This window comes from Colobus angolensis, unplaced genomic scaffold (genome assembly GCF_000951035.1).
Source record: "Colobus angolensis palliatus isolate OR3802 unplaced genomic scaffold, Cang.pa_1.0 Scaffold117, whole genome shotgun sequence".
In the NCBI taxonomy this organism is placed as follows: domain Eukaryota; kingdom Metazoa; phylum Chordata; class Mammalia; order Primates; family Cercopithecidae; genus Colobus; species Colobus angolensis.
The window spans coordinates 2,909,334-2,924,441 of record NW_012112808.1 but is presented as its reverse complement, the minus strand read 5'-3'; the positions used below and the strand labels follow the sequence as shown (position 1 = coordinate 2,924,441).

The 15,108-nt window shown below is 40.5% G+C and overlaps 1 protein-coding gene across 4 annotated transcripts in view; it reads left to right on the top strand.

Annotated features, from left to right (window-relative positions):
• The window catches only part of KIF16B (kinesin family member 16B), a 325,669-nt gene that overhangs the window by 171,569 nt on the left and 138,992 nt on the right, over positions 1–15,108 (top strand). For all 4 annotated transcript variants that reach the window (XM_011962694.1, XM_011962686.1, XM_011962678.1 and 1 more), the window contains exons 16-17: positions 13,134–13,216; positions 14,668–14,756. In XM_011962694.1, coding sequence (XP_011818084.1) covers positions 13,134–13,216; positions 14,668–14,756 — 172 coding nt within the window. The remainder of the gene's footprint in view (positions 1–13,133; positions 13,217–14,667; positions 14,757–15,108) is intronic.

The following is a 15,108-nucleotide window of genomic DNA, read 5'->3' as shown; positions in this document are numbered from 1 at the left end:
ACTTGAGCTCTTCTTGGTAGTGGCTTAGACCCTAGATTTTTTTTCTTTTTTCTGTTTTATATACTTAATATGAAATGATACAATAGTCAGATGCGTTGCAATTGAAACAGTATTTCAGCTTTTGTCCTATAATTGCTAGGAACTCTTCTCTCTTATTTTAATTATTATTTTTTTCTTTTGACTGTAATATGTTATTTTAAAGCTGATAGTTGTTAAATGCAATTAATTTTTCCATTCACATAAGTGGACTCCTTTGGTCTTACTTGTTTGTCAGATCCATTGACTGTTCATCTCTTCTTTTAGAAGTGCTACAGAATTGGCATCTGGGAAATTTATACTTGGGCACATTTGAATGTGTTATGCTTGAGTGCCAAAATATATTTTCATCTATTCAAGTACTCAGAGGGAACAGATGATTGTCTGCAGAGTGGTGCTGAGGAGACTTTGATAAAATTTTCATCTGCTGGAGGGCTGCTGTGAGTTGTTCACTGACAAATTAAAGAAGAATTTTGGTGGAACTAGAAAGAGAAATAGATCTCCCAGTGGTTTAGCCAAGGTATCCAGTTAACAGAGGAGACCTTTTATCTGTCAGCAGGTATCAGTGTCTGTTCCTCCACTGACTCACCTGCACTTGACCCTAAGCGTTCATCATATGTCTTCCTCAGAGACGTGCAAATATGACATCTATCACTTGTATGTGGGCTGATTCAACAGCTGTTTTTTAATGTCAAAGACCTAACTCTTCTTAAAAGACTATACCTAAAGCTAGTGGTCCTCAAAGTATGTCATCAACATCAGCATTACCTGAGAACTTGTTAGAAATGCACATTCCCAGGACCCATCCTAGACCTACTGAACCAGAAGATCTGGGGATGAGGCCCTGCAATCGGGTTTTTTTTGTCTGTGATTCTGATGCATGTGTCAACTGAAGAATGACAAGGTTTGTAAATTTGGAAAGGAGAGCTTTATTTTTTATAAGGCCTGCAGGGTGGCCATTCTGACAGGCTGGGAAGTGTAGCCTCCAGCCAGAAGCCAGAAGCAGACACATTGAGGGAGGGGAAGAGGGAACAGGAATTTATGCTGAACTGAGTGGCTGAATGTGCATATTTAATAAGCTATAGGAGGAGTCATGAATATGTATGAGAGGAGAAACATGAGCATGCACAATTGAGCTTATGCCTATTCATGGGTTGCATTAACAAAAACTGGCAGGGTTAGCATGATGCAAGGGTAGAGTTTTTGGCCCTCTGATGTCAAAAGGTGAAGCAGGGGACATGGAAACATTCACTGTGCACCCCATAGATTGGCCAGAACCACTCCACGGTCGATGGTTCCTTATCAGTAGGCAATGCTGGTCCTTTGTGTGGAAACCACAGAAGGTAGGGGCAGTCACAGTTGGTTGAAATCAGAGGTGAAGCAAGTCTTTCCAATGGGCTGGTTTCTGTTGAACCCTGAGGAATGAAAACCGTGACAGTTAGCAAAGGAGGGAGTATAAGAAAGCATGTCCTACCTCCCATCCTGTCATGTCCAGGAACTTGATTTCCAAGGTTCCTCTGGGGTCCCCATGGCCAAGAGGGGGTCTGCTCAGTCAGTTTGATGGCTTGGAATTTGATTTCTCACGTGTGTGAATATGAGAGCAAGTGGCCAGAGGTAGTTATACTGGAGTTAGTTTCTTGGTGCACCAGACTTCTGCACATGAGACATATGTTTGTCAATCTGTTTAACCCTTTTTTCTCTTTTTTTCACTCATCACATCTATTTTTCTTGATCTCTCTTCTCCTTTTAAAACTTCATTTTCAGCTTTACATTCAATACATTGGCTTTACAATATGCCTTGGCATGGATTTCTTGGGGTTAACCTGTTTGGGTTTTGCCAAGCTTCTCTAATTCATAGGCTTTTGTCTTCCTCTGGATTTGGGAAGTTTTCTGCCATTGTTTGCTAATTTTTGAGTTTTTTTCCTGCACTATACTCTTTTCTCTCTCCTTCTGGGACTATAATTACATGAAAGTTAGATATTTTAGTATTGTCTCACAGTTCCTTGAGGCTCTGTTTACCTATTTTTATTTTTTGATAAATTCTTTTTTCTTTGCTTTTCAGATTGGATCATTTCAGTTGACCTGTGTTCAAATTCACTGACTTTTTCTGTCATCTCCATTCTGCCTTTGAGCCCACCAATGAGTTTTTTACTTTGAATATTGTGTTTTTCAGTTGTAATGTTGGATTCTTTATCTTTTCTTTGTTGAAATTTTTTTTTCCACTTATTTCGGGAGTATTGAAACATTTATTGGAGCTTTTTGGTATCTCAATATAAACATTTGTTGATTGTTTTTTGCAATGCACATTGGGATTTTCCTGGTTCTTTCTGTGCTGAAGAGTAATATTAGATTGTGTCATAGATGTTTTGGATATTATGACATCCCGGGTCTTGTTTAAATCTTATGGGAAATGTTTATACTCTTTGTTTCAGCAGACAGTTTACCTAGTTGGATGCAGTCCGTAAGTTGCAGTCAGCCTGTGTAGATCGTGTCTGCCATTCCACTGCTGCTTCAGTGTTCAGATCCTTCGCAGTGCTCCTCCAATAGCAGTGGGTGTGCTACCCATTGGCCAGGCTTGGGCCTGTGCAGTGGTCTGTCGCTTAGTTCAGTTCTCAAAGTCTTAGCCTGCTATTGAGGATCAGATCCACGTGTACACATGTAGGGGTGAGCCCAGGAGTTAATAAACAACTCTGTGAGGTTGCTTTCTTGCACATTTCCCTCTTCACCATCTCTCTTGCACTTACTGCTTCCCTCGGGTCTTGCCTTCCCTGAAAATCTTGAGCTTTATTTATTCTACTCTTTCATGTACTTCCTGTGCCTGTCTGCATGTCCACAACCAAGAAGTGAGAGTACAGGGAAAGAAAAAAGCAACAGGGATCTGCCCCACCCTCTTGGGGGACTACAACTCCTCTGATGGGAAAGAAAGATTCCCCTTCCTCATGGGTCCACTGTTGCTGCTAAGGGACTCTCCCTCCTCCAACCTGAACTAGGGGGCTTCTCCTGGAGTTCTCTCGTTTGCACTGATGTCCACTTTTGGCTTTCTTCCTCCACCAAGCTGGGAAGCACTGCAGGCAAAAAATGGTAAATTCACTGTTAGTTCAGTGGTGCTTCCAGTCTCCATTTTCCTCAATCCACCTGCTACTGTTTTTTTTTTTTAAGTTCTGGGATACCTATGCAAGATGTGCAGGTTTGTTACATATGTAAACGTGTGCCGTGGTGGTTTGCTGCACATATCAACCCATCTCCTAGGTATTAATGGCATGCATTAGCTATTTTTCCTGATGGTCTCCCCACCCCACCCTCCCCCAACAGGCCCCAGTGTGTGATGTTCCCCTAGCTGTGTCCATGTGTTCTCATTGTTCAGCTCCCACTTATAAGTGAGAACTGTGGTGTTTGGTTTTCTGTTCCTGTGTTAGTTTGCTGGGAATAATGGCTGGGAGAACTGGGTAGCCATGTGCAGAAAATTGAAACTGGACCCCTTCCTTACACCTTATACAAAAATTAACTCAAGATGGATTAAAGACTTAAATGTAAAATCCAAACTATAAAACCCTTAGAAGAAAATGTAGACAATACCATTCAGGACATAGGCATGGGCAAAGATTTTATGAAGAAATTGCCAAAAGCAATTGCAACAAAAGCAAAAATTGACAAGTGGGATCTAATTAAACTAAAGAGCTTCTGCACAGCCAAAGAAAATATAATCAGAACAAACAACCTACAGAATGGGAGAAAATTTTTGTAATCTATTCATCTGACAAAGGTCCAATGTCCAGAATCTACAAGGAGCTTAAGCAAATTTACAAGAAAAAAAAACATTAAAAAGTGAGCAAAGGACATGAATAGACACTTCTCAAAAGAAGACATACATGTAGTCAAGAAACATATGAAGAAAAGCTTAACATCACTGATTATTAGAGAAGTGCATCAGCTACTCTTTACTTTCCAAGGTCCTGAAATAACTATTGCATGCATTCTCTTCAGGCTATAGCTGAAGAGATTTATTTACTGGGAGAAATATGTTTATTGGGAGAAACAGGGTGGAGCATGCTTGTTTCAGCTTATGCAGAACCAAAACTCCTCCCAGAGGTTGGTTTAGACTGCTGAAAAGGGGGATGTACCCAAAGTTGAATTCTGAAATGAAGGTATTTGTCTTAATGGCATATAATGAAAAAGTGACTTAGATGCTCTTCAGCCAAAGTGTGTAGTGAAGAAATGTCCAAGACTGGAACGGGGATGGAGGGAGGAGTAGGAGCAGTGAGACCAAGGCTACTGGGTCATGGGCAGGTCTGTAGGGCTCTTAGATCCTAGATCAGTTGCATGAATGGGAGTCCGTGCTGGCCTCTCAGTAGATGGGAACGGGGGCTGAGAGGTGAAGATGATGCGGCTTTTGTTTAGCTTGAAGGAAGGCTGATAGACGAGCTGTAAGGAAAAGGGGTTGAAGGTAAAAGACTTTGGTAGCTGAGAGAAGGGAGGCATTGTGCAAGAACTATTTTGGAAGGAACAATAGGATATTGACACTTTGGAGTGTGTAGGAGCCTAGAAATAAATACTTGAGATGGTTACTAATAGTGAATAAGAAGTTGGTAGCAAAGAATGTGGACTACTGGGCATGAATAGAAAGAAAGTTACTAATAGCTTGGCCAATAGTGTAATGCTTTCCCTTCAGTACTTTGGAATTTATCATGTGACTATACACTGTCTTGAATTGCCCTGTAATCATTTCCTATGCTTTCTCCATTTTCCTTTAGAAGGACAGACCTATCCCTTATACAGATGTTCCTTGAATTACAATGAGGCTGTGTCCTGATACATCCATTGTAAATTGAAAATATCCTAAGTTAAAGATGCATTTAATACACCTAACCTATTGCGCATCACAGCTTAGTCTAGCCTACCTTAAATGTGCTGGGAACACTGGGCAAAATCATCTCACACAAAGCCTAGTTTATAATCAAGTGCTGAATATTTCACGTAATTTGTTGAATACTGTACTGAATGTGTATCATTTTTGCACCATCATAAAGTTGAAGAATCGTAAGTAGAACTGTCTTAAGTTGGGGACTGTCTGTGCTTGTTTTGTTTCTCCCATGAAGTGTTAAGAAAAATATCAGCTCCCACTTACCACCCCCTCTCCCTGCTCCCACCCACACATCTACAAATTTCTTTGGGAATGGGACTGAAGCTCTCGAAATTTTACAAAGCTTCAAACTCAGCTTGTGCACACAGTTGGGCAAATCATTCCTGATGGATAATTTGGCTGGAAACTTCAGTAGCAAAGATTGAAAATCAGTTTTCTTTCTTCTCCAGAGTCCCAGAATCTAAGTTTCCAATTTTCACTTTACTAAGAGTAAACAGAGGTTGAAGTGATTTATCTAAAGCAGGAAATTGTAAATCCATATTTGAATTGTAAACATTGAAAAGGAAGGGGAAAGGTCAATGTAGCTTTGGTAAGGTATCATGTTATTTTTATTCTTCAGGACTACTAACTGATGATCTGATGGCATGCTTTGATACTGATGCCTGCTGCCTTTGTTGCAGAGTGCCTGTCATTCATTCGCAAGCCAGCCATTAACACCAAGCCGTATGTCCTGCTTGAATTTGTTTAGTATTTATATAAAATTTTCTTACCCACCACAGACACCATGTTAGATCTTCATCTTTTCCTATCTAACTTCCCAAAACCATTTTTGATATAGAGAAAAATTACTATAATTCTCGTGTTTGAAATAATAAAATCTGTGTCACCAAGGCCCTAGAACATACTACTTAATCTGTTCTTAAGTATTGGTATGTATTAGTGGAAATTAGATGTTCTCTTATCAGTTTCCCCAAATGGTACCATCACCATAACTTATTTTAATATAGATAAATATTTTTAAGGTATTTGAAATCAGAAGGAAAATGTCACACACAAGCAAGTTTCTTTTTGCTTGAATCAGGCAATGAAATAAGAACTTTACCTGCCCTACCTCACTTCAGCCTCTCACTGAATACCATCTCAGAAAATTATATGTTCCTGACAGAGTTTGTTTTCTCCACCTGTCACATATAAAATGATAACCTTTCTTTCCCTGAGCTTGCTTTCACAGTGCATTGCATCCTCTGTGTGTGTGTGTGTTTGTGTGTTGGTTGGTGGAGGACGGGGGTGTATTTTGATTGGTGGGGGGCAGGGGGTGTTTCTAAAATAAAATGTAGAACTAGGAGTCCTGAAACAGAGTTAAAAAGGGCCTCTCATTTTTATTGACACCACAGCCTCTAAAGTGTGAACCACACACTTTTGGGAACACGGTTGTCTCGTATGTTTGTAGTATTTGTAACCCAAAATGAAATAATTGGTATATCATTACCTCAAAAATATTCATATGAAAACACTAGGAGAAAAAATGAGTTGTTTTATTTGTGCAGTAGCAGAATTGGAAAATTTCATAAAACTTGAAGAGGGTAATTATTGGTGATATTAATGATTATTGTCCCTACATTCCTTAGGAATCACTAGAAACATTTACGGATTTACTTCTTTCAGCTTACTCGAAATCTTAAAATAGAGAGTCTCATGTGAAACCAGCAATGTCTTTGTCTACTGTTTCACAATGTCATGTCCCCTCCATCCCCTTTGAAGACTGCCTGGAATTTGTCTGTCTTTGGGTACTTAGCAAGCTCTGAATTAATCTCAAAGAAGTCATTATTTCAAGGAGGTTTAGAAATGCTTGCAAAATTACAAATTAAGTGCATCACATAAAGTCCATCTGCTGCTGTTAATCACACTGACCTCAGACCAAATGGTTCATAGTTGAAAGGAATTTAAGATCTGGAAGGAATCTTAGAAATTGTCCAGTTTGATGACTAGATGAGGAAACTGAATTCTGGAGAGATTAAGCACTGACTTGTCCTTAGCCACACCAAGATTTCTGGGCAACACACACTCTTCAGGTTTCATCAAGAAACTTTACATTATCAGCCATTCTCATTCATTTGTTCTTTCATTCGTTTATTCCTCTTTATTCCCTTCAGTTTGCTTATTGCATTTTAAGCATACATATGAGTTTTCTTTTAACAAAAAATAAAATATCCTGCAGGATCTATCTGATATGGTTTGGCTGTGTCCCCACCCAAATTTCACCTGGAATTATAGTTCCCATAATCCCCACATGTCATGGGAGGGACCTGGTGGGAGATAATTGAATCCTGGGGGTGGTTACCCCCATTCTGCTGTTCTCATGTTAGTGAGTGAGTTCTCACAGGATCTGATGGTATTATAAGGGGCTTTCCCCATTTTTGCGCAGCACTTCTTGCGGCCATGTAAAGAGGACGTGTTTGCTTCCCCTTCCACCATGATTGTTAGGTTTTCTGAGGTCTCTTCAGCTATGCTGAACTGTGAATCAGTTAAATCTCTTTACTTTATAAATTACCCAGTCTTGGGTACATCTTCATTGGCAGCGTGAGAACGGACTGATACACTATCATCCCCTCTGGCTGCTACCAACTCTTTCTCTTCATTCATAGACTTCTTGAAAGAGTTGCCTGTGTTCAGTACATCTACGTTTCTGTACCTCTTCTGCATTCCTCAGTCTCTTCTTTCTGGCCTCGGTCTACTACCAAATCAGCTCCCACTAAGGCCACTTGTGACCTCTATGCCACCACACCAAATGGTGTTTTCTAGTCTTTTCATCTTAATTGACCTCTGAGAAGCATTCTGCATTGTCAGCCCCTCTTTTCCTTGGCTTTGGAGGGTTTTTTCTCCCTCTCTCATGGTCTCTTCTCTGTTTCCTCTGTAAGTTTATTTTCTTCTACTCGGCCATTAGAAGTCAGCATTCCTTCAGGTGCCCAGTCTTAGGTCCTCTTGTCTTCTACCTCTGTATTCTGTCCTCAGGTTTCTTTCCTACTCCTGTAGTTTCATTTATTAGCAATGAGTCTCCTACACACACACACACACACACACACACACTCTGAACATTCCTCATCAGAAATCTGAAGTGTCCAAACATTTTTGAGGGCCAAGATGACACCACAAGTGGAAAATTCCACACCTGACCTCATGTGATGGGGTCGTAGTCAAAACTTAGGTGCACCACACACACAGTTTGTTCAGTATTCACAAAGGAAAAGAGACCCCCCAGCCCCGTTCAGCTTCAGTGTATCTTTTCTGCACATGTCCAGATTCCCCATATGAGTATGCCCACAAAGGACAATAAAACGGCAGGTTTCAGGCCATACGTGACAATAGCATGTTCCCCATGATACCCTGCGCAGGGCCAAGACCTGCATGCATTACTCACTGTGGCTTTTTTTTCTTACTTATTCTCTGCTCTATGCTGTAAAGATAATGTTTGAACATGTCAGAAAGGTCTGCAGCTACCCCTGTAGACAACAGTGATAAGAAACAGTAACAATTTATGTTGATCTGTAGCACAGAAAGTAAAGCTGTTAGAGAAACAGGATGGTGGTGTTAAGTGTGAAATGTCTTACAGAAGAATATAGTGTTGAAGTGGCCATCATATATGACCTGAAGAAACAGAAGGCTAAGTTCTATGCTCAAAGTAATAAATACACATAAATGTAAAATAGAAAAACACAGCATAAAGCTAAAAGTGAAGATCTCAATTGTGTATTAAAAGAGTGGATCATGTCAGTGTCACAGTGAATACTTGCCACTTAATGGGAAGTTGATCATGAAAACAAGCAAAACTCTATCACAATGAACTGAAAATTGAAGAAAACTGTGAATATTCAGCAGGCTGGTTGCCGACATTTAGGAACAGAAACAGCTTTAAATTTTAAAGATTTGTGGTGATAAAGTATCTGCTTACTATGAGGCAGCAGAGAAATTTATTGACGAGTATGTCAAGGTCATCCGTGATGAAAATCTGACACCAGAACCAAGTCTGTAATGCTGATGAAACATCACCATTGTGGCATTATTGCCCTAGAAAGACACTGACTACAGACAAGGAGGCAGCCCCTACAGGAATTAAGGGTGCCAAGGACAGAATAACTGTGCTGAGATGTGCTAATGCAACAGGCATGTGTAATGTAAAATTGCTGTGATAAGCAAAAGCTTGCATCCTTCCTGTTTTCAGTTCACTGAGTGAATTTCCTACTTGTTCATTATGCTAACAAAAAGACGTGGATCACCAGGTGGTTGCTTCTCAGCAGCATATAAATTCAGAGTCAGGAACGATGGTGATGCTAAGCAGCTGCAGATTGTCCACGTGGGTGGCTGAGATAGTGGCACCTTTGTTTTCTGATTGTTACTTGTACTCTAACTTTGTTTCATTCACAGAATTATTTAAGATGTTGTATAAAGTTACTTTCAGGACTATCTATAAGTATATATGAAGCATAAATAAATTTCATGTTTAGACTTGGGTCCCATTTCCAAGATAACTCATTATATATATTCCAGTATTCTGAAATAAAAAAAATAATAATCAGAACTCCAAAACCCTTTTTGTCCCAAGCATTTTGGAAAAAGAATAGTCAACCTGCATGTGTATGTGTGTGTATATGTCTATATATATATATATATATATATATGTATATATGTATGTGTGTGTGTGTGTGTGTGTGTGTATGTTTGCATGTGTGTATATATATGTAGGTAAATGGGTAGGAAGGTAGATTGACATCCCAGACTTTTATTCTAGAGCTTCAAACCCACATTTTCATTTGCCAAATGCGTCTCTAATTCATTATGTCCAAAACCAAACTCATGATTTTTACCACCCCATCTTGGTCCTTTTCCAGTGTTCTCAGTCTGTGCAGAAGACTCCCCATCCAACTAGCGATGCATTCCAGAACCCAGAAGCCATCTTCCTCACCCCCTTCTCCTCTTTGTATCTAGGCCATCATCAGATCATGTTGATTTTATCTCCTACATATCTTCCAGTTTTGTTTTAGTTCTCTGCTTTGGTACCCCTTTCCCCCAATCTTGAGCCATCATCACTTACCTGGACCACTGTAGTAGCCACCTAGCTTGCCTAGCCACATTCACTCTTGCCCTGTTTGGCCTTTCTTCAGTCACCATTGCAAGAATGATCTTTGGTGAAACTGAAATCTAATCATGTTATGCTGTTGTACAGAGCCCTTCTGTGTCTTCCTCTTACAACTAGATAAAACACAAGATCTTTTACATCCTGAACCATTTGAGTTGGTTCACTTTCTCCCTCCTTCTCAAGCCTTATGTTGGTGCTTGTTTCCTTTGCCAAGCCACGTGGTTGTCTTCCAGTCCCTCATTCTTGGTGGCCTCTTCCTCCTCATTATTATCATAAATCATCATCATGATCATTATTGCTTTTACACAAGACACTCTCCCCAACTTATTCTCAGAGCTTGTTTTAGACACCCCCTCCCTTGAAGATAACCTTCTCTAGCTTCCCCTATAATAAACCCTTATCATTGTTGCTCTTTGAGCCCAGGACACAGTTCTCCTTCAGTTGCAGCTTTGCATTTATTTGTGGAATTATTTCATTATTTGATTATTTATCTCTCTCTTTGACATTTTTTAAAGCTCTGTAAAGGCAAAGCATACCTCTGACTTGCTCAACTCTGTATCCCCCATGTTTATCATAGCGGGGGGATACAGTATGTACTGGCATACAATAAGTGTTCATTAAGTATTTGCTAAATGAGTAAATAGTGGTATCATGTAAAAATGAAGCAAATTTTTAAATTCACCAGGTTTGTTGAGTACAGGTGCTTAGAAGAAGAAAGGGAAGGAAACTAGCCTTAATGGACCCCTTTTTACATGCCAGACAGTTGACTCAAACATTATCTAGATGGAAGCAGTGAGTTGTCATGGATAGTTTTGCTTTCTTTTATAACTCCTTAAAGGGCTTTTTATGTGTATTTCATGCAAATAACATGGGTGGGAAGATTATTTTCAATGATTTAATACAATTTGAAATATGTCTCTGCAATTCGATTCTATTTTTCCATTAACATATTTTAGCAATTTTCAACTTGCATGGCTAAGCATTTGATTAACAGAAAAAAAAAAGAAGAATTGGAGATGTAATTAACACCTGGAATGTGATTGCTTTATTAATCTCTAATGTAACTTTAACAGCATTAAATATACATATATCCTAGATGTGGCTGCTTAGCTTTTGGCTCTCTATGCGGTACACTGCCCCGAGTCCTAGTCGTAAAAGGCATGGGAAACACCGTTTTTAATCATGGTAATGGTGCCTTGCCATAATTGGAAAAAATACAAATGCAATTTTACATCACAGGGATAAGCAAATTTAGAGTGAATAATATCTGCTGCTACCCTACTAGGGCTCCTAAAACTGTCTTTTCCTCCTTTTCATAGTGACTTCGTTTCTGCTAACTAATGACAACCACTAAAACCAACCCATATCAGTTGCTCCCTGTGGTTGTGATTTAAACCTGTTAGGTTTTAACCATATTGAATTTGAAACTCCCTTGAGCTGTCCAAAATAATACATCGAATAAGCAGGTGGATGTGCTGGCCTGAGCTCCAGAATAGATACCTGCTATTATGATGTTTCCTGTAGGGCCCAGGTAAAGATATTACCCAAGCAAGAGGCTAGTGACTGTGGTCAACCAGAGGTCACCTGTGCAAAGGAGGCAACCCTCAGCAGCCCAGGGATTTTTGCCAAGAACAAACAAAGATCTACTGATAGCTTGTCTTAGGAATTTTGAAGGAATGCTAGAAAGGTACCCAGACTTTTATGTGAACTCTCCAGACTTTTACCTCTTGCCAACTAAAGATTTTGTTTTTGAAACATGACAGGGAAGACTAAAAACACATCTATAGGCTGAAGTTTTTCCTCTGGCCACCAGTTTGTGTCCTCTGATCTAAACTCTCATCCTTGTTCTCCGGTCTTCACAGTCTATTTCATCTATCCAGTATCAATTCTGTTTCAAACATCCTGAACTTTGGATAGACATGACTCTCCTCTGTCCTGAACATAGCAGGCCATTCTCCTGTCCATAGCTTCGACTCTCCCTGCAGTTACCCCACATGGAACACTTCCTCTTGCCCTCTGGTTATCCAGTGAGACTTAGGTCCTTGGTGCAGAAGCCTGTCCCCAGCTACTCTGGGCTACACTCGTCACTTAATCACGCACTCAGCTAAGTGTGCTAGACACTTAAGCACTCACATGTCTTTCTTCAGGGTTGACTGTCAGTACATGTGTTTTATCTTCACTGATGCCCTGAGGCATTGTAGACTCTCATACATGGACGGGGCCGTACACATAGCCCCTCATACATGGATGGGACTTCAGAAGAGACAGTGAACCTCTTCTGCAACATCGTTTCTCTTACATGCCTCTGGTGACAAGGAGCTCGCAGCCCTGCAGGCGCCTGTGCCTGCTTTAGACAGCTGTGACCCTGGAATGGGTTTGTTTGCTTCATCAAGCTGAAATTTGCCTCTTCCCATGCTTTTGTTTTCCTTGGGTATTTCCCTTGAATTCTTTTGCCCCTTGTGCAGTTGTTTTCTCAATAAGGAAGACTCTCATCAATCAAAAGGACCCTTTCTTGTGTGTCTGATGTGGAATTTTAATAGGGTTTTGACAAGAAGCAGTGTTTTTATTTGGAAATAGATCTTAAATTTACACAAGTTCTTTCCCGTCAAATTCTGAGGGAGATTTTAGTGATAGTTATCTATACTATGCCAATTCCATCATGTTTTCTTTTGAAAGCACTTTTCTTTTGAGATTTCTTTTATCAGCATCAATAAACATTCCGAACGTTGTGACCATATGCTTTGCTTGATATTACCTCTCTTTGGAGAACTGGTTTATTTTTTCTTCCCGACAATCAAACGTCTAATTGTATGTCTGTTAAGTTTTAAATCTCATAATATGTTGTAATGCTTAGATTCATCACTTCTGCTGGATATTATGGATATGAGGATATTGTGTGTGTTGTGACACTCAGCTGTAAAAATAAAAGTATTTGCAGATTTGAAATTGTCTTAAGTAAGCAGACTTTTGAGACTAAAACTTTCCCTTATTATTTTATATTACGCTGGAAATTACATTTCAATAGTAGAATTCCATTTTATTATATTGGCAACTGACCACCCTGCCTACTGTAAATTCATTACTGTTTTTGTATGTTCTCAGGTGCTGTGATTCTCTTGGGAAGAACCAATATGTTTCGCTTTAACCATCCAAAGGAAGCTGCCAAGCTCAGGGAGAAGAGGAAGGTGAGGGACACGGCGTCTCTAGGAGGGAACCACTGATCGGATGTGGGAATGAGTGGGTGGTGGTCACTCTGGTTCCAACGTTTTGACTTTCTGGGGTGCAGAACCACTGGAAAAGTAGTTCTGTGATCTGGATTGATTCTAGGGAGATTGTTTCCCAGCAGATGATAGGCTGACGAAGTAAGAGAGCAAGCAAGTAAATTCTAGAGCCCCTCCTAGATCCTTCTCTTCAGCCTTCCACCCTTCCCACCAAGGAATTGGGCATCATTTTGCCTTAGGTGGAGAGTGACTTTCTCTAATCAGCATCTCTTAGGAATTAACCCAAAATTGGAATCACATTAATCCAAAATCAGCCACAGTAAATGGATTTTTCATTGAGGTGGGAAGCAAGAGCAGGGGTGGGTTTAGGACAACTGGGAAAGACTTTGGTTTGGTTGGAAGGGGATGTCTAAAGGGCAGTTTAAGTGCTGACGGGGAAGGGAGCTGAGGACCAGAGGAAGAAGCAAAGAAATCTGTTCAGGGACATCATGGCTGGTCCTTAGACTGAAGAAGATAATAAAGGCTACAGCTAACATCTACGAGCCAGAAATGGTGCTAAACTTGTGCATATATTCTATCACTTTATCTGTGCAGCAGCCGTTAATACCCCCATGCTGTCACCCCCCGGTCAAGGTGAGACACAGACCAAGAGCAACTCTCCCTAACTTGTTCTGTAGCCAGCAAGTGGGGAGCCTTGGCTGCAGTACTGACTTGAATACCAGAAGCGTTTGCCCTTGACCACTGGTTACCCAGCCTCTCATTTCTGTCTCCTTTATAAGGGATGCCCGAGGTTCCAGTGCCCTAGATGGAAAATAACAAGAAAGCTGCAGACCTCACCCTTCTCCTGGGTGGCTTTTTCCAGCCAGTGGAGCCTCTTATCTGCTGCAGCCCAGGGTCTCCCTAGAGGGTCCTTTTTGGTACACAGTTTCAGAGGAACAGAGGGAAAAAACATGTTTGCCAATACCTTCTCATGGAAGCAAAATAGGTCAAGCTCGCTCTTTTGGTCTCCCTTCACCTCTCATGCCTTCATCTTTATCGCTCCCTAAGTGTGAGTGGATATCGCTGATTACAGGAGACTGCTGCCTGCCAGGTAATGGAGGATGACAAAGATATTGTAACCCCTTTCCTTGACTTTAACTGGCAGGGGAGACCAACTGGGTTGTGGAATTCCTGATGAATTTCCCCAGCCCTAGAAGGCCAAGGTCCTACTGTACTTGGCAGAAGGCTTGGGTTTGAAATGTATCAGGGTCTTATTGCCCTGATCTGCCTTCCTCAGATAGACCAGTTAATTGTGGTGTGTGTTAAGTAGGAGCATGTGTACCTCATTGTCTCTCACATGTTGGAAGCAATGAGTCCAGAGCAGTGACCTTTTCTTCTCTGCTAAGGTAACCATTCTGCCCTGTGTCTGCCCTTAGAGTGGCCTTCTGTCCTCCTTCAGCTTGTCCATGACCGACCTCTCGAAGTCCCGTGAGAACCTGTCTGCAGTCATGTTGTATAACCCTGGGTGAGTGAACAGCAGCATCTCCTTCCCTGTGATGATCACTTTTGCATTTATTGTGCCAACTCCATTATAGTCACAAGATAAAAATAAAACTTCTGCAACGGCGCCTCCTTATCAAATCAGCCGCCGTCATTTTCCGAGTTCCTTTCCAGCCCTTACTATATATGTGCATAATTTTACTTAGTTATAATCACAACATAAACAGTTTGCGTTTTCTGATTTTTCACTTAACAGCATAATAAGCATTAGTAAGGGTTGTTACAAGCTTCATTATCATTTTCATAACTGTCTAATATTTTAGAGTTGGCACTTTGATTACTCAGTGCATGATCCCTTTGGCTTACGCACTTTTATC